At 42.5% G+C, this 27,997-nt stretch overlaps 1 protein-coding gene across 3 annotated transcripts in view; it reads right to left on the reverse strand.

Moving 5' to 3' along the window:
- TTC28 (tetratricopeptide repeat domain 28) overlaps positions 1-27,997 on the reverse strand; it is a 593,579-nt gene that overhangs the window by 100,933 nt on the left and 464,649 nt on the right. For all 3 annotated transcript variants that reach the window (XM_057526055.1, XM_057526054.1, XM_057526056.1), the window contains 2 exons: positions 4,546-5,887; positions 2,757-3,280 (listed from right to left, as the gene is read on the reverse strand). In XM_057526055.1, the coding sequence (XP_057382038.1) occupies positions 2,757-3,280; positions 4,546-5,887 (1,866 nt within the window). The remainder of the gene's footprint in view (positions 1-2,756; positions 3,281-4,545; positions 5,888-27,997) is intronic.

Here is a 27,997-nt window from a genome sequence, read left to right on the forward strand (position 1 = left end):
TCTCTGTACGTAGGAGTTAGCTTGTGCCGAGACAGCAGGAAGGCTCCCACACTACAACTGCACACACAAAGGAAGGACTTCTTCTTTCTAATCTAATTCAGGGTGAATGGGAGCCTGCCTCTGAGCATGCTGGGCCCACACAACTTCAGACTTTCAAAAAGGAATTGTGTCAGTTGAGAGGCTAATAAAAGTGACACTCGGGTTCAAACTCATAAAATATCATGCATCTCAAAATGCACATAACTCAGAAAACTTAGAAACAGCATTTTAAATTTAAATCATGTCATGGGGTAACAAAAACAATATGTATTTGCAAATTATTCACATTTTAAAACACTTCATAGAGTAGGAACAGAAATAAAAGAAATGGTTCTTGGGTGAAAACCAGGAGGAGACCGGTTGTTTTAACTTTCAACAAGCTAACCATATTCATTCAGCAATATAGCTCTCCCTGCTAGGCCTGGGCCTCTGAGTTGGAAGTAAAAGTCATTGAGGCAGCTCCTCCAGAAGGTATGTTCTGTGCAAGGAGGGACTTGACTTTGCTCCCTGTTGGATCCCCAGCATGTAGGACACTCCCTGGTCCACAGTCAGAAGTTCAACAATGAAGATCTAAAAGCCCACTGGACAGACATGGTATCTGTCCTTCTCCAGTTTCTACCTGCTTCTGCCTCTTAGGAATCTGACCCACCCATCCAGCCCTCCTGGAGCCTAGTTTGCCAGAAACTAGTTACATAACTCCAGGTAAGTCACTAAATTACTCCAGCCTCCCTTTCTTCATTTGCAAAACGAAAAAAAGCTGGATGAGACCAGTGGTTTTAATCACGGGTAACCACACAAATCACGTGGAGAGCTTGTTGCAAAGGCTCTGACCAGGCCTGCCTGTGAGATTCTATTGCATGTGGGCAGGGGCATGCTAGTCCACAGCCCTGTCTGAAAGCCAGGAGGGAGAGAGAGTACTGAAGTGGTTTCCAACTGAACTGTCCCCTCGCTTCAAGAGGCTGCAGACCCAACTCAGAGCACTCAGAAAGGGCCTTCCAGGTGTCCTGCACCTGGAACAACTCATGCGAAGAGGCATCTGGTCAGGTCCACGAGGTACACCAGGCTCTCTGGTAGAGCACATCCACGAAAAAGACACTGTGGAGATGGCGCGATAAGAATTTAGATCTCTGCAAGACTTAAAATTACAACAATAAAAATAAACAGTTTTCCATAAATATAGAATTATGTTACAATATCTCAGGCAAAGCAGCTGCTTCATGGAAGTAATATTTCAGGAAGTACCAAAGAACACAGTTGAAAGGTTGTCATACGCTGGGTCTGAATTTAATAGTTTTCACATATTCAATTGAAAATCGCCCCCAGTCTGTTAGAATTTTACCAGTCTAGTTTCAGGAAACCAAAAGCCACCTCTCATATTTAATGCATTGAGGCAGAGCTCCCACTGAGTGGGAGCCAAATCATGTCTGGGAAGTGGCTTCTAGCCTCTCAGTAATCTCTCAGCCTGCAGGCCAGAGCAAGCCTGGTCTGTGCAGAGGACCACAGCGACCATCAGCCCCTGGCCCATTCTCCACCTCATGTGCTGCTTCCCTCTCTCCCGGCTTCCAGCTGGGGATCAGAAGTAATCGTGGACATGACGGCCCCAGCCCTGCTCTGTTCTTGGGAGGTTGAAAGAACTGCATACAAGGTCTTGTGTGGTTCCTGAGGTCAGGAAACCTGGGCTGAGCCCCATGCCACCACTGACTGACCGCATGGTCAGGATCAAGCCACTGTAGTCTCTGAGCCTCAGGTCACTTAGCTGCCAATGGGAATAAAAAGATACAACTCTCATGGTTACCATGAGAATGAAATCCAATTAGATAAACTATATATGCCAAAAAATTCTGGAAACTATAAATGACAGTTTTTGCTTGAAATCAGCAACCATTTCCTTTTACTAGTGAGCCAAGAACACCGTATCTGCTGTTTTTCCCTCCCAGGATGACAGGATGCCATGTGCCCGTGTGAGAGGAAGTGCTTTCCAAAGGAGGGTTCCAAAGGGGTGGAGGGTAAACACACTGCCGTGGGGCTCCTGCTTGACAAGGAAGGAAGCGTCCAAGGCCTGACTGTGCGCAGGTGACTGCATGGAGCCTGCCGGAGAGGAGAGGGGGTGGGGGGAGGGGGTGAAAAAGAGGCGAGGGAGGGAAGCAGTCACTTTCTGGGCCTGCCTGAAATAAGCCTACCGTGGCACCAGCCCAGCACCGTGGGTAACCAGCACTGGGAAACCTGGCTGATGGCTTGAGCGACCCCCAGACAGGTGCTTCTGGATTAGACCCCGGCTGCCACATTGAAATGGACTTCTACACAGCTTTGATACAGCTTATTTTCTAAAGGGACAATGGGCCCGGAACAGCTGTGCATTTTTCCTCTGATTCAGGCCCTTAACTTGTACAATATTAGATCTAACTTGACCTTGTGGAGAATGTGTTTTTCATTCAGTAGAGGACTCTGAAAAGCAAGGAGGGTGTCAGCTCCTTGGACAGCTGGCAAGCAGAGCGAGACAAGCTGGGTAATGCATCCTGGACAGTGGAAAGCCTTTGTATTACTAAGGAATGCCCAGTGGGGGACACCATGGTTTTGGAGTTGAACTGATGATGTGGCCTCTGAGATCCTCACTCCAAGCAGAGGTGGCCACTCACACCGTGCACACTTCCTTCTGAGCAGACTGTGAGCTCAGTCTCAGAGTAGACCGAGAAGCCGCGACAGACCTTTTCACTTACCTTCCTGCAAGTACATGACTGCCTGGGAATAGTTCTGCAAAGCATGATGGGTCCTTCCAAGGCTACTGTAAGACACCGTCTTGGCCACCAAGTCGTTCATCTGTGCAGCGATGCTCAAGTGCTGTTCTTGATAGACCACGGCCCTCTCAAAGGTGCCCAGGGACTCGTAGGTCAGGCCCAGGTTCCCATAGGCCCGGCCCTGGCACGTGGGGTTGTTGGTTTCCTCTGCTATCTGCAGATCCAGCTGGTGGTACTGCAGGGCTGTATCGTATTCCCCCATCTGCTGGTAAACACCCCCCAGGCCACAGGCGGCATCACTTTCCAGAGCTCGGTCTTTCATCTCTCTAGCAATGTTCAGCTGGCGTTCAAGGCAGGAAATGGCTTGTTCGTAATTCCCTAATTGGCTGTGCAGACTTCCCAGCTCTCCATAGGCCTGGGCTTTATTAAAGGCCTCCCCGAGCTCATGGGCAACCACGAGCCTCTTTTCAAAGCACACAAGGGCTTGCTGCAAGCTCCCCATTGCCCTGTGGGGGATGTAAACAGAAAAGCAATGATATTATTTTGTGCAGGTGCAGACATGCTAAAGCCCCTGAGAAAATGAAAAGCATTTGTCACTGTCACTTACTATAGAAGCTCTTAACTCCTCTTCTAGCTAAAATCTATCATGTGCCCTTAGAGTGAGATGCAGGGGAATTTCATAATCTGGAAAGCAATTCAAAAGTCATCCCTTAGTGACCTTCCCAAGAGCTTGAGATTCAATGGGATATATACCCCAGAGGAAACATAAAATATATTAATAGGCACAATGATAGCAAGTGAACTGTTTGGTTCTTTGGGCCTCCCAATTTCCACTACTGCTTAGACTATGTTTTTGAAATCACTTTACAATGGCTATAAATCTTTCACCCTTAGCTTCTCAGAGCACTCTGTGGGTGATGATTTAGTCTGACCCCTTGCCCTTCCTCCACTCCAGGAGCCCTAATCCCCTGCCTATCTGGAGAGGCCGTATATTCTGCAGACACAGACACCTTCTTGGGTTGCCCACGTTCAGAAGGAAAGCACCACCTTGGCCAACAGTGTATCTTTTTGTGCTGCTAAGAGACGACAAGATAAGAGTGAGAGAGCATGGATTCTGGCGGCAGACGAAACCAGTTGTGTAGGACACATGAATTCCTTTTCCTGAGCTTCAGTTTCTGGATGCTAATAAATCCCACATCCCATAGCAGATGATAATAAATGTAGACTAATACAAGATTGCTATAAATATTAAGCAAGATATCTATGCAAGGTGGCTAGCATGACAGTATATGTTTATTCACTCCCACTATTATGAGGTGGCTTTCCCTAAAAGCAACAAAATGGGGTCCAAGTAATTGGTGGGTATAGGTGTTATATTAATGAACACATCCATATAATGTGAGGGGCATTCAGAAAATATAAGTTAGATCGATTCATTCATCTTTCCCATTCCTATTATCTCTTTTATTCTGCTCATTATGATGTAGTCAAAAAGGTAGTGCATTTGGAGTCAGAGAGCCCTGGGTTTAACTCTCAGCTGTCCCTTTTAAGCTGTGTAATCTTGGACATAAACTCTGGGCCTTAGTTTCTTCCTATATAAGGGTAAAAATATACCCTGCTAATTTCACAGAATTATTGGAGGAACAAAATGAGGTATGCATGGAAATGATTTGTAGTCAGTAAGCTGCCATGCAGACATTAAGTGGTCATTACTTTCACAACTGCTCTTTGTGCAGGTTTATCAACCACATTTGTCCTCTGTCATTTTTACCTGTGTCCATTTCCCAGGCCTCGGTAAGCCTTGGCTTGGTCTTGCATGCGATTTAGACTCTGGGCAACAGATAAATATTGTTCATAGTACTTTATAGCTTCCTCATAGTCACCCAGGGCCTCGTAGCAATCCCCCAGGTTGCCATAGGCCCGGCCCCTGTCGAGCACAGACTCGTTTCCACTCAGCTGCTGCAGCATGGCCAGCTGCTGCTCGAAGTAGCCGATGGCTTCTTCCATCACATTCATGTTCATCTTTGTGATGCCCATGTTGCCATAGACCTGAGCTTCTAGACTCGGATCTTTCAGCTTCTGCCCTAGATCTAGCTGCTCTTCATAACACTTGAATGCCATCGTGTATTTCCCAAGGGCCATGTAGACGGCTGCCAGGTGCCCATGAGCTCTGCACTCTCCCGGCAAGTCGCTTAGCTCCTGATATACCTCCAGTTCCTGCGTGTGATAACCCAAGGCCTTGTCGTGTTTCTGGATCATTCGGTATGCAGTGCCCAGGGCTGCATATGCACTGGCCTCCAGTCTTCTGTCCTTTACATGGTGAGCCAAGCCCAGCTGCTGCTCATAGAATTTTATTGCACCACTGATATCTTTTTTACAGATGAATATATCGCCCAGGTTCCCCAGGGCTCGAAATTTAGCCTGGGAATTATTCAGGGACTGGGCTAGGGACAGTAGGTACTTCTGACACTCTTCAGCTTTGTTAAAATTCAGCAGAGCCTTGAATGCTAAGCCCAAGTTGCAGTAGGCTTTTGCTTGGCTCAATTTGTCATGAAGGTCTTTGGCCAGGGCCAGATCCTGCTCATAGTACTTCACCGCCTCCTGGTAATTTCCAAGGCAGTAATGGGCATAGCCAAGATTGTGACAGACCTTCCCTTCTCCTTCCATGTCTTGAAGCTCGGGAGCAAGCCGGAGGTACTGTTCGTAATAGGGGGCGGCCTGGACATACTCCCCTCGAGAGCAGTGGAAGTTGCCCAGGTTGCTGAGGGCCCGGGCCTCGCTCTGGATGTCACGCAGCTCCCGAGCAATGTTCAGGTGGTTCTGATAGTGCTGCAGGGCCCGGTCGTGGGCACCCAGGGCCTGGTAGGCCACAGCAAGGTTCCCGTGTGTGGATGCCTGCGAGGCACGGTCATTCACTTCCATGGAGATCTGCAGCTCCTGCCGGTGGTACTTGACAGCCTGGTCGTACATGCCCAGAGCATTGTAGGCATTGCCCATATTCCCGTAGGCACGGCCCTGGGCGGCGTAATCACTCAGCTCCTGGGCGATGCACAGGTGGGTCTTGTGGAGTTTCAGTGCAGTATCATAATCACCTTTCATCTGGTGTATGATTCCTGAGAAAGAGAACAGAACAATGGAAAAGGGTTGAAATGACTGATTAGCAATTTAGAAAAAATGTAATTTGCAACTTGATTTATACTCAAATACAATCCAGATGAATTAAAGAATTTAAAATAACAGAAGGTAGAATTAAATATTTATCAGCTCTCCAGAGGGGGGATAGCTTTCTCAGCTTCAAAGCAACAGGAAAAAAAAAAAAAACTGACAGATTTGGTTACAAAAATAATAAGTTTTATACTATAAATATATATCTAAAATTAAAAGGCAAACACAATACTGGAAAATATATGAATTATACAAAAAAAATTCAATAGCTACCATGTATAAAGATTTCACTTGTTTCATTTTTTTAAAAAATCAAGACCCCAATTTACTGAAATAGGCAAAAATAGTAAAAGTGAGCAGGCAACTCACATCCAAGGAAATACAAAGAGTAACCACAGGGGAAAATGTTAATTTCTTTTAATAATCAAAGAAATGCAAAATAAAGCAACCCTGAAGTACCATTTTACTTCTACTAAATTAGCAAACAAAAAATTTAAACAATACCCTATACTGATGAGGTGGCCCTGAAGCTGGTAAACACATCAACTGCTGGACACAAACGGGAACAGCCTTTGGAGGAGCAGCATGGCAAGAACCACACAACGGTGCTGCTCAGACCCTGCAACCCTGCTCAGGGGAATGTCTTCTAAGGCAATCATACGACAAATGCAAAAGCTGTATGCATAACAATCTTCACTGCACCATTACAGATTAGTGGAAAATCAGAAACATCTTCAATGGCAAACACTTGGGGATTATATAAGTACATTTTGGTATATCAACTCAATAGGGGATTATGCAGTCATTAAAAAGATAATTATGAAGTCTATGCAGAAAAATGGGGAAAAAAGAGTTCTTGCAATAATGTTAAGTGGAAAAAGCAGAAAACAATGCTGCACGCTCCCTGACAATGACTAGGAAAATGAATGTGTGCAAATGGACAAGACCTCGAGGGTATTATGCAAAAATAAAAACAGTTGCCTTGTTAGGTGAGAGGATTTGAATGATTTTTGTTCCAGAATTTCTTGTAATTCTGCTATCTAGCTTTTACAGTCAACAATAACAGCACTTCAGACAGCCCTCATAAACTATGCTATAGCTGCTAAGCTAAGCTGTTGTTTTTACAAGCAGTTCAAAATGAGATATGTCATAAATATCATAAAGTAGTTCCAAAAGAGGGATATAATAAAAGTAACTTGGGAAGCGCCTTTAAGGACAGCCCGGTTCATTTCAGTTGGGGCTGGGATGGGGAGGCACAGAAAAGGCGGAGGGATCTAGTATGCAAACAGGTTTCTCTTTGCCCTTGGTTTTGAACATGCTTTTCTGTGCATCAACGTGTGAAATTTGCACTGGTGACCAAAACCTGCAGAAGTATAAGAACTCAAAAACACCAAGATGGGTTGCTAAAATGTCTGAACTGAAACTAGAGGCACTGACAAAGCAAGCTATCGAAATCCAGCCTCTGTAATTTGCTTATCTCTACACCTTCCATTCCTTCCTTCCTTCATTCATTTACTTACACACTGACCCAACAAATATTAACTGAATATTTATTGTGTACTAAGCCTTGTGGAGGGCAGCACACAGGGAGAGGAATGAAGACACGTGTCTGCCCTCAGAAAGCACACAGGGTCATAAGGGAGACAGTCATGAAACAAATAACGTCAATACACACAATAAAAGCTGAAGTGAGCGGGGTGTGGGAGAGAGAGGAGCATGCCAGGGCCACTCCTCTGGTCCTGACTTCCTCCCCTGCCTGCAGTGGAGGTCTGCCCTGCCCCAGGAGTCGTGCTGAGCTCTGGGTCCAGCCATCTGTATGACATTAACTGGATTTAGGGCACTGGATAAATCATTTAGCCTCTTTGAGCTTTTTTTAGTTCATCTATAAATTGAGGAAAATAATAATCTTGATACCAACCTTAGAGGATAGTAGTGAGGATCAAATGAAATAATGTATGTCCAAGTGCATTGTAAACTATAAACTATAAACTATAAAGTGAAATTCAAATATTAGTTACTGAAATTACTATATGCTTCTAGGGAAGGGAATTCTCGAGGTGGTAGAGATTAAACCATCTATGGTAATTCTTCTGTGTATTTTCTTTTATGAGTGAAATATTTCATAGTTTAAAATAAGCAAATCATGGTACTCTATATGACGGAATAACATGGTGCCATTAAAAATGGTGAAGTAAAAAGAAAGATGAAATAGAAGTTTATATACTGACATGGGAAAAATTATAATATATTAAGGGGTTATATGGGCACAAACAGTACACTTAATAAAAACATTAATAGGATGTATGTATATACATACATGTTTACACTTATACATACAGCATACATTTTTTAAAAAGGTAACAGTAGTAATCTTTGAGTGGTGAAATTTTCCTTATCTGTATTTTAAATGGTTTTTCTATGATGAATGCACAACCCTTGGTTAAAAATTACTCAAATTTTTGAAACTCTGCTCTAATTAGAGCAACATTCCTGAGGAGTGGAGATGTCACTGGCATCCTAGCTGGAAAGGTCAGGTTTTCAGAGCCTGTCTCAAGGTTAGAAACTCTAAGGTGCCAAAAGGCACTACCTTAGCATCACCTGAAGGAAGCCTTAGTGACAGAAACATTTCAGTTCTGAAGACCTGAATGTGGCCTGTATCCCTAAATGGCTTTTATCTAAAGAAAAAACTTGTAGGTTTCAAATTTCCAAGTATCCTTAGAGGAAATGAATCATTTATTCCCTCTCTCCTCAGCTTCTGCAAAAGGAGAAATAAGGGGCAAAATACCTGACCCGCCATGAGTGCACAGTCATGAACAGAGCCAGAGCTGGGGAGGGCAGCAGGAGTCCCCACACATCCCTCTGAACACTTTCCCCCGCAGCAACGCCTTTACATTGATTTTCTTCCCACAGCTTTTGGATTTCACTGCAATGATTTTTAAGCCAATATGATCACTGATTGGTTGCTAAGGCGGTGTTAAGAGGAAGCAAGCAGTGTGGGACCTTCAGAGAAGGAAACTGAGGAAGCTCAGGTTTTTTGTATGCACCCTGCCGCTAAAGAAACAGGTCACCTGGCTAGCACCCCATCCTCCCCACTTGTGCCCCATCCTATAGGAAGCTGGCTAAGTATCTGGAAGGCACACTATAGTGGAAAAGGCACAGAACTTTAAGTCAGAAGTCCTGTTTTACAAGGCTGGCTCCCACCTCATTCAGCTGAGTATCTTTGAGACACTAAGTTCATGTCTCAGAGCCTTTGTTTTCTTTTCTTTTTTTTTTTAATTGAAAACTTTTTGGTGTTTTTGGTTTTCTTATTAATAAGGCCAGGTTATAATCATCTCAAAGAAATGGTATGAGAAACACAGTAGTGTATATCAATAGGCTTGCTAACTATCACATGCTTCCTAAACACAGTATGAACAGTATTCAGAGAGTGAGCGTTCAAAGGAAAAGTAATTCCATTTCTCTTGCTCTCGGGGCCTCAAGAGTCTGGCTAGTTAATAGGGAGCAGTTGGGATGATAATGGCTACCCAGGGTTCAATGATTTGTGAAAGAAACTGCCTGCTGGTTACGGCAAAATGATCTGACCCCCAGCCAGCTTGCCCACACACTCCCTTTCGCCCCCGCCTTCCCCCTCAGCTGACACTTCCAAGGGTCTCTAGAGAAGCATAGGAAGATTCTCAAAACAAAGACTTCCAGACACAGGCAAGGGTAGAGGAGATGGGCCGGCTGAAGTGGGAATTTTTTCTTCTGCCCTGTGTCTGCTCTGTCCCAGCCGCTGCCAGCCTGGAGAATTCTGAACGGAACATTACACACTCTTGGCAGCTCTTCTCTTTGTTGAGGCAACATAAAAGCGGCCCTGAGAGCTGCCAGCAGAGTGACTGCGCATGCTGAGGAGATAATCTGCAGATCCTCCTTCCCTTTCGAGACCACAGCTTGATTTTCCAGGGCTGACACTCAGATGAAGACTTACAGAGGGCCTGTCAGAGGGCATGCTAGGTGACACGTGATGCAGGGAGGGGAATTAAATGAAGATTAGTGGGGCAGAAGATCCTCACAAAGCCCAGTTCTCACAGGGCATGTAGAGAAATGACACATGCTTATGGATTTATACATCCATCCCCACAATAAACCTCCACCTATGCATCAGGAATGGTCACTGCCATAGGAATAATAAGAGCTACTGCCATAGGAATAATAAGAGCTACTGCAAAGACCTGTTGTGAGGGCCAAGGAGTCATGCTTATGAGAAGCTAGCACAAGTGCCTGGGACATAGTAAGTGCTCAATACATTTTGCCTCTATTGTTAACCATTACCAGCAAAGATCAAGGGAGGTGTGAACAGGACAAGCCTAACAGAACTCCACTGAAACTAGAATAGTTAGCATCTTAGCAGTGAATTCTGGCAGCCTTTTCTCTTGCAAATTCTCTAAAAGTAGGGCCTCATTGTACTTCTATAAAGGATGTGTGCATTCTTCTCATTTACTGAAAATATTATTATTTTGATTATTAATAGTACACGATCCAAATGGGGCTTTAAGAGCTCATCTATTCTTTCCCACTGCTTTCAAACAGGTTGAGTTTGGCTACATTCTAGCCAAATCACCAGCTATTCTCAAAGGAAATATCAAGATTTGGGAACTGGAAGAGCCCTCCTAACTTTGTAAATGACGTGACCCTGGCCCAGTGAGAGGAAGTGAGTTAGCGACAGAGCAGAGAGAAGGACTCTCGACCCACAGACCTTCAGCTGTACCAGCCCACCTGCTTTCAAGATAAGCAGAAGACATAAAGGAACTGTATTTAGTCTCACTAGGTGTGACACAGGACCGTAGCTATACTTTAAAAGCTTCTCATCTGCTAGGAATACATATGGAATTATTTACAGATGAAACAACATGGTGTCTACTATTTGCTTTAAAAATACTCCAGGGGCTTCCCTGGTGGCGCAGTGGTTGAGAATCTGCCTGCCAATGCAGGGGACACGGGTTCGAGCCCTGGTCTGGGAGGATCCCACATGCCGCAGAGCAACTAGGCCCATGAGCCACAACTACTGAGCCTGCGCGTCTGGAGCCTGTGCTCCGCAACAAGAGAGGCCGCGATAGTGAGAGGCCCACGCACCGTGATGAAGAGTGGCCCCCGCTTGCCACAACTAGAGAAAGCCCTTGCACAGAAACGAAGACCCAACACAGCCAAAAATAAATAAATAAATAAATAAAAATTTAAAATAATACAGACATACACTTTAAAAAAAAAATACTCCAGCAGAGGGGAAAAGTAAGTATATGTTTGTGTTTATGAAAATAGATGAAATAATATTAGCAAAATGTTGATAATTGGGTATTGTCGTATGGGGATTCATTATACTATTTTCTCTGTGTGTATATGTACGTGTCTGAAAATTTCCATAATAAAAAGTTAAATCAAATAATTGAGATAGGCAGAGAGGTCTGTAGCTCCTTTTGGATCAGGAAACTCCCTCATAAGTAAGTCCCAATATGGACGTTTAAGTTTACTTTTCGTCTTCGGGACCTCAGTAGAAAAAAAGAAACCAGCTGGTCACCAGCCTCTACAGCTATACCAGCCTCCATACATATCCTTCTCCAGGCTGGGAAGAGGACATGTGTAGACAGAACAACACAGCACTTTGTCCCATTGCCCTGATTTGTTTATCGTCATGATATTTAGTTTTGTCTTTAATTTCAAATCATCTTAAAGATAGGGTGATACTTTGTCTATCAAAGAGGCAGAGTGGGAAGGGATGGTAAAAACAGCTGAGAAAACCTGCTCCACAGAATATTCTGCAGCACTGCATATTCTCAGCTGCTTCTCCCAATCCTCCCCCTCCCCAGAAGGGGCCCCAGTTTCTCCTGGGGACCCATTATTCCAACTCCAGACATCTCTAGGTTCCCTGGACCCTCTCTCTCCCTCTCAAGTTTCCACATAAGAGTTCCCTACAGTGTACTTAAAATATCTCAAAGCTTGGGGTGGGGAGGAGGGGACAGATCTGGTTAGTAAACAAATGTCTACAAAGGTACAAGAGCATAGTGCTCTGTGTTATAAATACAACCAACTGGATGTCTTAACTAACTCATTTTCAGGTGACTATTTATGTTCCCGGAGACGAGTCCCCATTATTTTTGCCAGTGGAAGACAGCAAAGGTATAGATATTTTTAAATGTCAGATCATTCCAAAATTGCTTATCATATGATTTCAGCTACAAGCATTTTCCTGGTAGGTAAGCTTTTCCTGAGAACCTGTGCCTGGCTCTCTACTTGATGATCTCATTCACTCCTCAAAACAATCTTGCAAGGTCAATATAGGGTTCAAGAACTTAATCAGGCCCATATGGCTCTAAGTGGCAGGACTGATACAGGAGCCTGGTTCTTCTGACTCAGGAGTCCATGCTATTTCACTTGCTCCCCTTCTGTAGTGAAGCTGGCATGCCTTCTAGTGAAAGGTGGTCATGATTTTATACCCACTTCTTCTTTATTAACATTAGTATACTGTTGTGGCAAACCAACCCTCTGGCAGCTATGTAAAAACAGACCGATGGGCTGGCTAAATTTGTTTCTAGAGCAGAGAGGTATACATTAGAGACCAGAAAACCCTAAGAGACTCTGGAATGTAGGGGGAGGCGGCAGATGTAATTGTCGGTGTGGGCATCACCTCCGGAGAACTCTTGGGCCATCATCTGTCTCTTCTGCCCTCATTTATCTTAATTACATCTGTCTACTTTTTCTACCAAACCCACCTGGCTCTTCCTGTTCCTTCAAAGGGTAAGTGAAGTTAAGAGCCTGTTATCTTCTTTTGCTTCAACAGCAATTTAGGATGTCTTCAGTGACACTGAGAGTACAGTGGCACTTCTGTCCCAGATCCCAACTGCCCTTCCCTTCTGTCTCAATCCTGAGGAGGTGGCTATAATAAAGCCGAGGAAATCCTTGCACGTGCCACCTCTCCCTCCCACAAACACGTTTCACTAGAAACTACCTGTCCTACCACCCCCCAGCTTTACTGAGGTATAATTGACAAATAAAGTTATATATATTTAATGTGTACAATGTGACTTGATATACATATACATTGTGAAATGATTACCACAATCAAGTCAATTAACACATCCATCACCTTCTTGTGGTGAGAATGCTTAAGATCTACTCTCTTACAATACAGCATTATTATTATTATTATTATTATTTATTTATTTATTTATTTTTGGCTGTGTTGGGTCTTCATTGCTGTGTGCGGGCTTTCTCTAGTTGTGGCGAGCAGGGGCTGCTCTTCATGGCGGTGCGCAGGCTTCTCATTGTCGTGGCTTCTCTTGTTGCGGAGCACGGGCTCTAGGGCACGTGGGCTTCAGTAGTTGTGGCACGTGGGCTCAGTAGTTGTGGCTCGCGGGCTCTAGAGCTCAGGCTCAGTAGTTGTGGCGCACGGGCTTAGGTGCTCCGTGGCATGTGGGATCTTCCCAGACCAGGGCTCGAACCCGTGTCCCCTGCATTGGCAGGCGGATTCTTAACCAGTGCACCACCAGGGAAGCACCCACAATACAGCATTATTAACTATAGTCACCATGCTGTACATTAGATCCCTAGAACTTATTCATCTTATAACCAAACTTAATAAAATGCAGTCGAAATAGAAATAGAGAGGCACTAGCTGCTCCATCCCCAGCCCTCAAGGCTTCCCTTAGGCTGAACAGAGACAGAGGCAGCTCCTCTGTAGTCCCCTCCTGCCACCGCCCCAAAGGCCTGGGCTGAGTGAAGGCGACAGGAAGCCAGCCTGGAGCCACTGGAGCTCACAAATACTTCACTGCCTTCATACATGGCCCCACTTCCTACCTTCCCCCGGATAGTTAAAAACCAAGACTGCAGGTGAACAGCTCAGTAATTCCCTGGGCCTGTACGGCTGTAAATCCTGAGGCAGTGGGGAAGATTAATTGTGCCATGAAGTAAGGGAAGTAATAATTAAACCTATTAAAAAGAAGGTGGCTGCAGAGGGGGCTCTGGAGATGGATGATGAGGTAGGAAGTGCTAGGCTCAGTCATCCCTAACGGCTGTGACCAGGCCACTGTGAGGGAACTTGGTGCGAAGCCCAGAGCAGAGTGAAAAATATGCTGGGCCTGCCTGGCCAAGCCTGGCCATTAGTCACTGTTTGGAAAAGGCAAAGTATGCCTGGTTTTCATTCTGGTTCACAATAAGAGGTGGGAGGCACCCTCATAAGTTAACAATGCTGAGAATGTTACAGGGAGTTAGTTTCAATATGAAACAAACATTTCTTTTGTTTCAAGCCCTGGGGTAGAATCACTGAAATGCAGAGATAGCCGCTTCTGCTCCTCCCTTGAGCTGAGCCTCTAGAAACTGGACGGGTCCCACCTCCCTGGAGCACCTTCTGAGGGTTCCTCTGGCCTGCAGTGTAAAGAATAAGCCAATTAAAACAGCATTTACGAGCTTTCCGGATCCAGGTCCAGCCCAGCCATCCCTGCCCCGTGCCCCCTGCTCTGTGCCAGCCACGAAGCAGCCCCCTTGCCCTGTTGCTCACTCCCACGCTGCCTTGGATGCCTGACTTTCTCATCCCACTCGCTTGGCTTGGCCTGCCTTTCTCCCCCTTCTGAGATGGACTTTGCTAATGCTCACTGTTCTCTGGTTCTCTTCTACATCCAGGTATCTATTTTCCCACTCATTAGAAGTTAGGCATGGCCAAGTGACTTGCTTTGCCCCATGAAATGTGAGTAGAAGTGATAGGTTACTTCCAGACAGAGCACTGAAGGGCTGGACTACAATATTCCACACTCTCCTCCCCCGCCCCACTGACTGTGGAAGCTGTATGTTCCAGACGGCGCCGCTGTAGGGAGATGGAGTCATGGCAGGCCTGGATTAGTGAGTTGCCCCAGAGGGCTACATGAACCTGTGGTAGGCTGTGCATGAACACAACACTTTGTTGTTCTGGGCCGCTAAGACTTGTGGGCTGTTGTTACTGCACCAGACCCTAACACATCCTGATGGATGGGCCTTCCAATATCAATACTCCAAGCCTTGTCATAACACACAATTTCAAACTGTCCTAAAAACTCTGTGTCAGAAGAGAGATACCTATTAATAGACATTTATTTCATGAGTGGTTTTGGGGTCATCCACACCTCTGGATGTTCTAAATTCTAGCCCTGGATCAAGTGAGACCACTAAAATCTATAAACTTGAACCAAATTACCTTAGACTCACACAGAATAGGCTTAAGTGAATTGAGGTCTAATCTTAATGCCCTAATTAGTTGATTTGTTTTTGATTCAAGTTTGACAGTAGAAAAAGCACACTGAAATCTATTATAATCTGTGCTGTTAAAATTTTTTGACAGGTATAAATTTTGTTACCAAATTCCCTTATATAAAACCTCTCTTGAGAGATTTCTTTCAGAATTCTGTTTTCCTTCCTCTGTGGAATTCTATGCTCCTATCTTTTCGGTAATGAGAATTATGTGTTTCTGTTTTTGCTTTTGGTCACCAGGAAGCTCTGACTCGAATATGAAACTGTTTAACAACTAAATATTTTAGCCTTTATGGGCTGCATGTTTAGGCTCTTTTCTTTAATCTTGGTTTCCTACTTTTATTTGTATTTCCTTGATTTTCTATTTCTAGTGTATCATCATTTGATAAGTTAAGTAAAATCCTTTATGGATGAAACAAGTTATAAACAAGGAAGCAATCAAAAACCCCTTCCACATCTGCTGTATGCTCAGCTGACTTTACCTCAGTCATCTGCCTACCCCCCTAGCCTGTCACTTCTTGACTTTGCTGCAATTTGTTTCATTGGTCTTGTTCTACCAGCTTTAATAACCCAGAAATGCCAGTTACTTAGAGACAGTACTTTATGATGGAAAGACATTGCAACCAGAATTAGAAGTTCCCTATTCTTGGTTCTACCACTTCACTGTTTCATGCTCTTAGGAAAGTTACTACTTCTCCTGGCCTCAAGTTTTCATCTATCTCAGATGGCTATTATGAAGATCAAATAAACCAGTGAATACCAAGGTGTGATACTCCATTTTCTAGGGTATCAGTATTATTCCAAACAGCTCAGTTACCATAGCGCTTGATATTATAAATAACAAAATCAAAATATGCCACTCCCTCTAACATTATTTTACTATAGAATATAATTCACTTTGCCTTAAGAGGCCATCATATTTCCAAAGCGAGTACACCAAAGGGAACTTGATACCAGGTCATATCATCTAAGGAGAGTGCAAAATCAAGGGCTCTGAGAATATTAGGGCCAAGCTCTGCATGTGATGAGAGAATTGGAGCCCATTTCCTTAAGGGTCTCAGTGTGTGCATGTGGGAGAGGAGGCCCCCCAAGGGCATCTGGAAATGCAGAGGGGTAATTTGGGTTGTCAGAATATCTGGGGGCCCACCATGGCAGGCTGTGGGTGAGGCCAGGGGTACCAAACAGCCTGCACCATGTGGGTAAGTCCTGCACAATGAAGAACCATTGCATCCCCAAATGCCAAGAGACTACTACATTGAGAAACACTGGATGCTGAGGTGATTTTATACCCTGGCACTCATTAATAATCTGAAAAAAACAACTTCACTTCTGTACTGTCATATAGTTGAAGCTGTTAAAATAAATCAGCAAAACTAAAAAATTAGGAAGTCTTTTGGCTGGTATCCAATAATTTAAGCAAAAGACTAAGAAACTGGAAACCCTGATTTTAAAATCTGGTGTACTGACTGATCCCCTTTACCAGTTTCTTACCTGTGAAATATAATTCACTGAGAATATAAATCAAAAGATACCATATATGGGCTTCCTCCCAATTTCATTATGATAATTAACAAGGAAGAGGGGAACCTTTCCCTAAATAATGAAAATAGTAGTAGCAGTAATAATGACAATAATATACAAAATTCTCCTTGGTGATCTCATTCAATACTATGACAACAAGAACCAATTATGTGACTCCCAAATACGCAGTTCCAGCTCAGAGTTCTCTCCTAAACATTAGTCTCATAAATCTAACTGCCTAATGGATATACTTCAGATAACCTAAAACTCAGTTTCCAAAAATGTTCACTGAATTATTGAACAGAATTAAATCTAACATTTTATGGCACTTGTCAGTTTGCAAAGTCTTCAGGCCTCCATTATCTTATTTGACTCCAGGACAAAGGCAGGGTAGCTGGGCCTGCTTTTGAAGACACTCACAAAGGCCACATGGTCACTAAGTTATACAGCTAGGACCTGAGCTCAGGCCCACAGCCTCCCAACCCAGCACTCTTCCCCTGGATTACTTCGCCCCTCTGAAAGTCTGAGGCAGCAACTGCTACAGAATTCAACTGTACAGTCCGCAGTGAGGACAAAGCCCAGCTCCTGAGGCCACATCATTCCGTCAGCCCAGAGAGGACGAGAGGATGGCATGGTCTGCCCAGACCAACAGGAAGCCCTGGAGACGAACAGGGAAGGGGAGGAGGAGCAGAAGAGCTGGCCAAAAGAACAGCTCTTCAAAATGACTTCACTTTGCAAATTCAATTGCAAAGACAGATGGATTTTCCAGCAAGGCTGGAGAGCAAATTATGAAATCTGCTTTCCCAAGGCAATCGGGTCTGAAAAGCTTCATTTTAAAAATTCACACTGGATAGAAAACTCAAACTCTATGATTGTGTGAAGTGTTCTAGCTAGATTAAGCATAATGCTATCAAAACAAGTGATTCATATATTCTGCTCATTTTTCTCTTAGAACATGGGCTTTTGGTTAGGGCAATTTCAAAAACATGGAATGGGATTGAAATTGTGAATCCGTTTACTGCTTTCAGTTTTTCTTCCCTTTCTGTTTAATTGAGAGGAATTTACTTAGGAAATGAGAGGCTCCTGAGGCTGGCTCACTCATGCACATCACAGAAGATTTAAAAGTGTATTCCTCTTGTGAACCACTTTCAATGTGAAACCGCATTTACCTCCTTTATTCAAGGTGTAAACTCACAGGATCAGAGAAATCTGTAGAAATCACCTAAACTTGGGCTTCCCAAAACATCTGTTGGTTCTTGACACACCTCAACCCTGCTACATCAGGAAGGGGTGGGTCCTTGTCTGTCTATCCTGCCAGACCAGTCCCCTGTCCGTCTACACTCCTATCTCCAGCCAACCACTTCTTCCATGTACATATAAATAGAGGAACCACTCAATCTCTCCCCATCTATCACACACAGAAACACTAATGCAGAATACTACTGCTGTCAAGACTCAGAGCAGACAACTTTAATGCTTTTATGGCTTTCTTTTTGTCCTTTTGGCATGCATATTTTTACATTATTTAGATTCTATAATCAAAATTGAACATAATAATCTCAAAAATATTTTTCAATTATAAAAATAATACACGTTAAAAAAATGTTTCTAGCAGACCACAAAGTTTGGCTCACCAAACATTCATTTTCACTTCCTCCTCCTCCCTTGCTGCCTCTGAATATGGAGCTGGAAAGCTAAATATTCACTTTCCCAGCCTTCTTTGCAGTCAGGGTTGGTTAAGTGACACTACTGTGGTCAGTAGACAAAAGCAGAAGTCTGCTGGCATTTTAGAGAAAGTTTTTGCTTTTCTGATAAACGGATACAGAAGCAGCTGGCTCGGCATCCCTTGCCTCTCCTGATTTGAACAGGTCATGATGCTTGGAGCTTTAGTAGCCACTGTGTAACCATGAGGCATAAGAGACTAGCGTGAGAATTGCAGAGTAACAGTCCCTGTTACCCTTAGCCTCTGAACCAACATCAGGTGCCTCACACTTGCTGTTTTATGAGAAGAATAAGTCCTCATTTGTTTAAGCCATTGTAAATCAGATTTCCTCTTTTTTAGCCAATGGATTATTGTTACTATATTCAATGTAGAAAATATGAAACACAGAAAAACTCTTTATTTATGTATGTATGTATCTATCTACCTACCTATCTATCTCACTTCATGACTGTCTGAGATAATCATTGCTAACATTTTAGTACAGTTCCTGACAATCTGTTTTTGTGTTGGTGTAGACTGTTTCATTTATATTATTGAGATCATACTATATGTACTGATTTTTAAACATAATTAAAACAAAACCAGGTTCTTAAAGGAAAATAATAATAAAAGAATTTTGATGATGGATATCTGCCATTAGGTCTATGCTCTAAATTAGGTCATTCAATATGGGTTTAAAGGATGTAGACAACCATTTCTCAAGTTTCCTGGCAATGAAAATAGTTGTTATGTTGTTCTCTACAGCTCTGCTTTGTAGAATAAAAACTGTTCTTAAGTTCAGTAACTCTTCTGATAGTGTTTTAACAATGCAAAAATGAGCCATTCTTAGGAAGTGCTGGGACAGAACTACATCAGTTATAGCTTTCGGGGGTATCACACTGGACAAGAGGTTTCATTTGAAATGGGGGGTAAAGGATGTGGCAAAAGAAACAAATTTTCTGGTGTTGGTCAGGAGCCAAAGGGCAGTTGGCAGGTTCATGACAAGTTCAAACTTCTCTTGGCAACAGAAGCCACCTCACAATACATTAGTCAACTGAAATGTGGGAGCAAGATGAGAAGAAGACCCCTCAGAGCCCTGTACTAACACTTCCTAATCCTTGTCTTCGTTTCTTGGTTCTTCTCTTCTATATCCTGATAGAGCTCGCTCTCTACTTCACTGATTCAGCTTCCCCCACTCAGTTCTACTTCTATTTGCAGATTTTACATTTTCAGGTTCCCTGCGCTTCTTCCTTCTATCACCCATCTTCTTTTTCATCTGATCCTTTTTTCCATATTTACCTGCTTTCTTCTTCTAGTTTTCTACTCCTGTCTCATGTCTTTTTGCATCTACTAAGGATGCCAAACTCGTGTAAACTTTTCTCCTAGTTCCTATGGTAAACAATATTTAAATGTCTGCTTACCTTCTGAGAATGACTGTTGCCTCTCCCTTATTTTGTAGCAATTTTTCATTTATCTCTATTTTTTCCTGTTTAGTCTTCAAATGAAGCAAGCTGTATCTAATATTTACTCATAAATAGAGTACAGAGTTTGTGCTCCAGTGGGATTTGGCCTCATCCTCCATGTGCTTGGGCTCTAGCCAAATCCCGGTCCCAGATCTATTATTAGATGACAGAATGATGATGTACATAATGCCTCGCTCAATTCCCAGTGTATAATAATATCCATTTTAATAGTGAAAATTATTGAGGACTTACTATGTGCCAGGCACTATTTTAGACATTTTACATGTGTCAGTGTGATTCTCACAAGAGCATATGATTTAAGTACTATAATTATCCTCACGTTCCAGACGAGTCACAGAGAGGCTAAGGAACTTGCCCAAGGTCATATGACTAGAAAGTAGCAACCTGGTATTTGAACCCAGGCAGCCTGATTCTAGAGTTCAAGCTCTTAGCCAGTATATTTGATAGCATTTAATGGCATCTGGGCAATAAACCAAGGCTTCTGTGAGCAAGATACAGGTAGAGAAGGTGGGATTTGGGGAGGCACTATCTATGCCTGGTGACTTCTAAATCATCTCTAGATCACTTACCTGAGGCTTTCACTTCATCAGCTTGGGATGGAAGTGGCGGGGGGGTAACTCTTTAGGACAAAGTCCCATAGGTTCCCCAATACTGAAAACATGGATTCTAAACTGGGTAAATTCTAAACTGCTTAACCAACCTCATCTTCCATGTCTCACCAGTCTGAACCCTCCACTCCAGCTAGCTCTCTTCTGTGCTCTTCAAAGGAATAAATTGAATACACTGCACACCCTAGAGAAATAATAACAGTGGCAATTACAGTGACTGAGTGTTACACAGATATCGCCTCCAAAAAGCTCACCATGCTCTCATCTCTCTCTCCCCTTTATCTTTATAGCATTACTCGGGGCAGGGGGGATGCAAAGTTATTAATCATTCATTTTCCAGATGGAGAAACTGAAGTACAAAGAAGGGGAGCATCCTACCCAAAGTCAGACAGCTGGTTACTGTTAGTATGAACCTGGTTCCTATCTCATCTCCTTAGGATGAGGTCCTGTGAGGCCTCCAGAGTAAAAAATAATTTATTCATCTCTGTTGGCTGGGACATAATTTGCTAAAATGCCATTATCACTCGTTCAGCAAACATTTACCGCAGTGCCATAGTGGGCACTGGGGATGAGAGACGATGATCACGGGTTCCTGCTCAGGACCTGGTGGGGGAGGCACGATCACAACATGAGGTAACAGGTGTAGGAACGGAGGCACCGCAAACAACACACAAAGCCCCCTAGCCACTAGGTGCTCGCTCGAACGACCACCGATGCCGCCAAAGGCTCTGCTACATGGGGGAAAAAGAGAATAAAGAATGATTTTACACCTTGAACTCTGGTAACAGAAAACAGTACAGATCAATACTGTGTAGGCTTTACAGCAAGAGGATTCATATTTCTTTTTATGATGTGCTTATCTGTAATAGTTCCTAAAGGTCTGTTTGAAAAAAAGGATTATCACCGATCATTAATAAAACAGGTTAATTTGCTTAACAATGACTTTAAAAAATGATTAATGAAATTTATTCAGTATAAAAATATGTACATAATTCACACATGCTTTAAACATACCCATCAATTAAATTACAAAAATGTTGCACAGCTCATTACAAAAAACTGGGTAAGAGACAAAAGGATAAGTTTTCTATTATGAGGCATCTGCATAAATTAGGTGAAAAAAAAAAAAGCCACACTGGGAGCTTAGAGACTGCACATACCCATCTACAATCCTTAGAGGAACCGAGGAAATGGAAATTAGAAAGCAGCAAAGTCACTATATTCTTTATCACTGAAAGACATCGTACCCCAGAGGTAAAAAGCAACAGACGAAACAAGAGAGAATACTTTGGTCCTAGAGAGGATTGGAGAGGAGTGGAGAGAGAGAATGAGTTTGGCTCTCTGTCCGAGCAGGTGTGGAATGACTGAGTGCAGCACGGAGGGGTTCCTCCGTTCAGTCTGAGGTAATGAACATCCCATCCTGATAACAGTTCCTAACTACATGGTGCCAGGGGTTGCCAGTGAAGGACAAGCATGGTTCCCCAGAAAGAGAACTGGCATTTCTTCAATATAATGAAATAATCTAATCATGAAATTGTTTAATTATTGGGCTGGACCCTGGACATACCATTCAGATTCATCAAAATCACAAATGTAACCATAGTTGGGCTTGACCATGGAGAACTATGGGTTTCCACTGTTTCTAGCCCATTTGGGGCAGCACTTCCTGTCTCTCATGGCATTTGAGGTCAATCCATGTCCCACGTTCCTCTTCAAGTCCCACACTCTACAGCAGTTCACCTGAACAGGTGACTCCAGCAGTCAGAGTGACTAAGTAGGTCTGTTGGCCTGAAGAGTCACACACTAGTCTACACTGTGTAAATTTAGACTGAAAAAGGAAAGGTTCTATGCCTTACCCTTCTAGTGGGAAAGGCTGCCATTATGTAAATATAGGGTCATGGCAAAGTAACAAAAGTAATCAAGAGTAATTTTGTGTTTTCTGAACCTTGCTTTGGAAACAGCTGTGTCCCATAAGACACTAAAAGATGTCGTGAGACTCATGTGTCTTCTGTGGTCAAGTGAGTGTGAAACATACAGGACTTCTCAAAGCTTTTCATATGCTAACATGCAGGATAAATTTCCTGGAGAGAGATCTAGTATCCCAAATTATTTGATTACAGAAAGACAGCCTTATCTACATCTCCTGGAAGAGGGGTTCTATAGAACAGTTTGTGATCTTGCCAATTTTTAAAATACTGTAATAAAGTTAAACACTTATTGTTTAGATTGATTCTTAAAAGGTTTGATAAAACTATAATCATTACAAAGTTAAGCCCGATTAAAAACATTAGTTACCAACAGGAGGAACCAGTGGGTCACCAGGCCTGGGAGACACAGGAAACTCTTCTCTAGGCTAGCTTGGGAAACACTCTCTGTCAAGGGTTGAAATCAGCGTTTTGCTAAAATTTTGATATATGAGAGCATTTACAACTGAGGGTCTCTAATGCATACTGCATTATTTCACTGCATGCAAAGATGCAGCATAAGGAATACAGCATTATACTTAGCCCGAGGTGGAGCTTTTAGGTACCTTTTAAAGTAAGAAAATGGTAGCAATAAACCACCAACTTCCCCAACCCCTGCTCCCTCCAAAACAACAAAGATGTTTCCTCGACATTTCTCTAGTTGCACACTGTCCAATGCAGTGGCCACATGTGGCTACTGAGCACTTGAAACGTGGCTAGTCCAAATTGAGATGTGCTGTAATATAAAACACACCCAGGATTTCAATTTTCATATTGATTAATGTCATTAATTTTCATATTGATTATATGTTAAATGATAGTATGTTTTATGTAGTGAGTTAAGCAAAATATGTTAATAAATTTATTTTCACCTTTTTTACCTTTTAAAATGTGGCCACTAGAAAAATTTAAATTACATATGTGGCTTACATTATCTTTCTAGTGGACAGTGCTGTCCTGGCCCATTTGTCTACCCTTCAAGACAGTGAGCTCCGTGAAGCAAATGACTGTACCTTCTTCATTTCTGGAGCCCTGGGACTTGGCTCAATGTTTGGCTCACATCAGAGACTCCAAAAGTCTTTGTTGAACTAACTCGAATTGCAGCTCCAGCAAATAGCTTACTTTCTCTGAACCTCAGTTTGCTCACCTGAGAAACAGGGTAAGGTGAGGATTCAATGAAATACTTATGTAAAGCAAACAGCCAACTTCTGTTGCCAAACCATGGAGCTGGATTCTAATTCTGGTATCTATTTTCAACACTTCTGTGGCTAATAATGAGATCCACTTGCAGACCTAAACACGATTTTAAGTAAGTGGTGGTTGGAGATGAGGGCCAGGCTGTGTGCGGAGTAAGAAAAGGGAACTTTGCAATCATCACAAAGACTGGAAAAGATGCTTACTCTGCCTTTAGACATTTAGCGAGATCTAGATGGCCCTAATCAACTTCTCTCTCCCTGAACACAATGAGGTTATTGCACGTAACAATGCATCAAATGCTTTAGGTATTTATACCACCACTCCAGTATTCTTGGTGCTGGCAATCTAAAAGTCTACCCAGGCAACAAGTGAACCAAGGCAGGTGAGCTATTCCCAGTGGAGGTCCTGTCAACAGTGCCACATAGAGAGACATTTAGCCAGTCTGTAAACTAGTGGGTCTCAACTTTGGGGAACACGTTAGACTCTTAGAGGGAGCTTTTAAAAATCCCAATGCCAAGCCCAGACCCCAGACCAATTAAATCAGAATCTCTAAGGTGGGGTTGCTATGGTCTGCATGTTTCTAACCCCACAGAATTCCTATGCTAATTCCCAAAGGTGATGGTACTGGTAGGTGGAGCCTTTGGGAGGTGATTAGGTCATGCAAGTGAAACCCTCATGAATGAGATTAGTGCCCTTATAAAAGAAGCTCCAGAGGGATTCCTAACCTCTTCTGCCATGACCCAGAAGAGGGTCACCCAACCTCACCCAACCATGCTGACACCCTCACCTCAGACTTCCTGACTCCAGAACCGTGAGCAATAAATTTCTGTTGTCTATAAGCCATGCAGTCTGTGGTATTTTGTTACGGCAGCCCGAACACACTAAGACAGTGGGCATCAGCACTTTGTGATGCTCCCCAGGCAATTCTAAAACCAGCCAAGGCTGAAGTCCACTGTGATAATCTCTTTCTCATTCTAGCATGTTCTTAAGTGAGGAAAAAGCAGAGGCTCTGAGATCAGGGGGCTCTAGCATTTCCTGGCTGTGTGATTTTTTTTCTTTCTTTTTTTTTAAGTTTTATTTTTACTTATTTATTTATTTAATTTGTTTATTATTTTTGGCTGCGTTGGGTCTTCATTGCTGTGCAGGCTTTCTCTAGTTGCAGCGAACGGGGGGGCTACTCTTCCTTACGGTGTGCGGGCTTCTCATTGCAGTGGCTTCTCTTGTTGCAGAGCACGGGCTCTAGGCACACAGGCTTCAGTAGTTGTGGTACATGGGCTCAGTAGTTGTGGCTCGTGGGCTCTACAGCACAGCCTCAGTAGTTGTGGCGCATAGGCTTAGTTCCTCCACAGCATGTGGGATCTTCCCGGACCAGGGCTCAAACCCATGTCCCCTGAATTGGCAGGCAGATTCCTAACCACTGCGCCACCAGGGAAGCCCTGGCTGTGTGATCTTGGGAGAGTTATTTACTTATCTTCAGGCGCTTCATTTTCTTCAGCTGTCAAATGGAGCTAATAATACTTCCCTCGCGGGTGTGATGAGGATGAAATGAATATGATCACCTGTGCAGAGTGACGTGTGCACTGGGGGCTTAAGGAACCACAGTTGCGATCACTGTCATTATTCCCTCACCTCAAGGGAAATGATTCCTGTGTGTGGTCAGGTCAGTATCACTTTCTCCTGTGTTCATGCTATGCTGGCAGGGGAGATGATGCACATAAAAGTACTTTGCAGACCAAGGTTTCTCAAACCTTAATGTGCATAAGAATCACTGGGGACCTTGTTACCATACAGAAGCTTATTTCCTAGGTCTGAGGTAGGGCTGAGAGTCCTCATTTCTAATAAGTCCCAGGAGATGAGACGCTACTCATTCATGGGACACAGTTTGAGTACCTGGACTATAAATGGTAAAGCTCTTCACCGAAGTAAAGCGCTAATAGTACTTCCTTAACTTACCTTTGGGAAGTATCACCATATTACCTACTCTCTTCAATCTTCAAATGTTTTTATTTTGAGAGACTTTATAGCAAGTTTAATGCCTATAAAGGAACCAGTATACTTAGAGATCCTATATGAAAAACTTGAAGGTTTAAGCTCATTGTTTTTCACCTTATGGTTCTATTCCCTCCATTAGTCACCATCTGATTGAACTTAATAAACACACATCTGAATCACAAGTGTGAAAAACACACTTACCCTCCTTATTTCTCCCTTTGCTTGCTCCTGAAGAGTCAGAAGATTCATTACAACCTCCAAGGTGCTTTGGGCTTCTTCTACCACTTTGGTAAAATAACAATAAACTCTTTGATGTTTCAGAAACTTCTCTAGCTTTATCATAATGATGGTGGTATTTCTCAATGTCAACAGTTTCATTTGAGCATAATAATCTTAGTCCTGCATGTGCTCTATCTGAATGATAATGGAATTTTTGTTTTATACATATGTATCCAGCTTTACATATAAATATGTCCTCAAAAAATTGAGCATGAGAAACTTCTAGGTGAATCAAACCATATATTAGATGCAGAAAAGTAGCTGGCTATTTAAGGTTTCTATGAAAGATAATTCTGAAAACCACCTTTGAAAGTCTACTTTGTCTTTTGGAAAATCTGGATTTCCATTTTTTCACATAAGTGGATTAAATCACCTCAATTAGTGATCACCTCTATAGTGGTTCCTCCAGCCCTATGGATTCTGGGTATTGGGGTTTTGTTTTTTGCTTGTTTTCTCTTGGCTTAGCCATGAATCTGTTGTGTGATCTCAGGTTAGTCAATAAATCTCCCCAAACATAAGTCCTCTTATCAGTGAAAAATATTCTCTTTCTTATAAAGTGAAGGAATTAGACTGAATAATATTTTATAAAAAGCCTTTCCAGTTCTAACATCCCATAGTTCTAAGATGCTTTTAATGGTAGGATACGCCAATATCCTGATTTTCTAACATGACTCTGACAATGTTTGGCAGCACCCCACTGACAGCTTTATTCGGGTCACAAGCCAAGTGCACCAAGGGCAAAGGATGCCTCAAACTCTTCAGCAAATACAAGTGCAATAGACTATAGAATATACCAGTGGCTCTTGAAAATGGCTCCAAGTGCTTCTGGAAGTCAAGGAGGCTGAAGAACTAGAAGAGTTCACCAGTTCTGGCATCCAGACTCGGCATTTTGAAATTGCAGTAGCAAAAAATCAGTTAAATTTCTTGATAATCAAGCTTTTGATAAGAGCAAAAAGACTTTGTTCTCAATCCTGGCTCTGACCTTAACTGACTCTGTGATCTTTTTTTTTTTTTTTAATAGCTTTTACTTTGAAATAATTACACTTTTCCCATTCTCCATTGACTGATATAATCATGTGATTTTTCTTCTTGAGCCTGTTAATGTGATGGCTTACATTGACTGATTTTCAACTATTGAGCAAGTTTTGCATTCTCCGTGTAAACTCCTCTTGTCATGCTATATAATTCTTTTTATATGTTGCTGAATTCTAATGGCTGATATTTTGTTAAGAATTTTTCATCTGTATTCGTCACCTATATATGTATGTATATATGTATATAATTCTTTTAAATGTCTTTGCCTGGTTTTGGTATCAGGATAATACTGGCTTCACAGAATGAGTTAGGAAGTGTTTCCTCCTCTTCCATTTTCTGGAAGAGATTGCAGAATTCATGTTAATGCTTCTTTAAATTTTTGGTAGAGTTCTCCAGTGAAACCATCTAGGCTTGGAGATTTCTTTGAGAGGAGGTTTTCAATGAAGAATTCAATTTCCTTAGTAGTTAGGACTTAGTAGTTAGACTATTCAAATTATCTAGTACACATTGGGTAAGCTGTGCTGGTTTGTACTTTTCAAGGAATTAGTCCATTTTATGTAAGTTGTCAAATTATGGGTGTGAAGTTGCTCGTAGTATTTCCTTATCCTTTTGATATTTGCAGGATCTATAATGATATTCCCTGTTTTATGCCCAATAATAGTAATCTGTGTCTTCTATTTTTCTTTGTCAGTGTTGCTATAGGTTTTCCAATTTTACTGATCTTTTCAAAGAACCAGCTTAGTTTTATTGATTTCTCTATTGTTTTTTCTGTTTTCAATTTCACTGATTTCTGCTTTTACATTTATTATTTCCTTCCTTTGGCTTGCTTTAGGTTTATTTTGCCTTTCTTTTTCCAGTTTCTTCAGGGGGGAGCTTAGATTATTGATTTGAGATTTTTCCTCTTGGCTAACATAAATATTTAGTGCTATAAATTTCCCTCTCAGCACTACTTTAGTTGATTCCAACAAATTATATGTTGCATTTTCGTTTTCATTCAGTTTAATGTACTTTTTCATTTTCCTTA

Source organism: Balaenoptera acutorostrata, chromosome 13 (genome assembly GCF_949987535.1).
Source record: "Balaenoptera acutorostrata chromosome 13, mBalAcu1.1, whole genome shotgun sequence".
Classification (NCBI taxonomy): Eukaryota; Metazoa; Chordata; class Mammalia; order Artiodactyla; family Balaenopteridae; genus Balaenoptera; species Balaenoptera acutorostrata.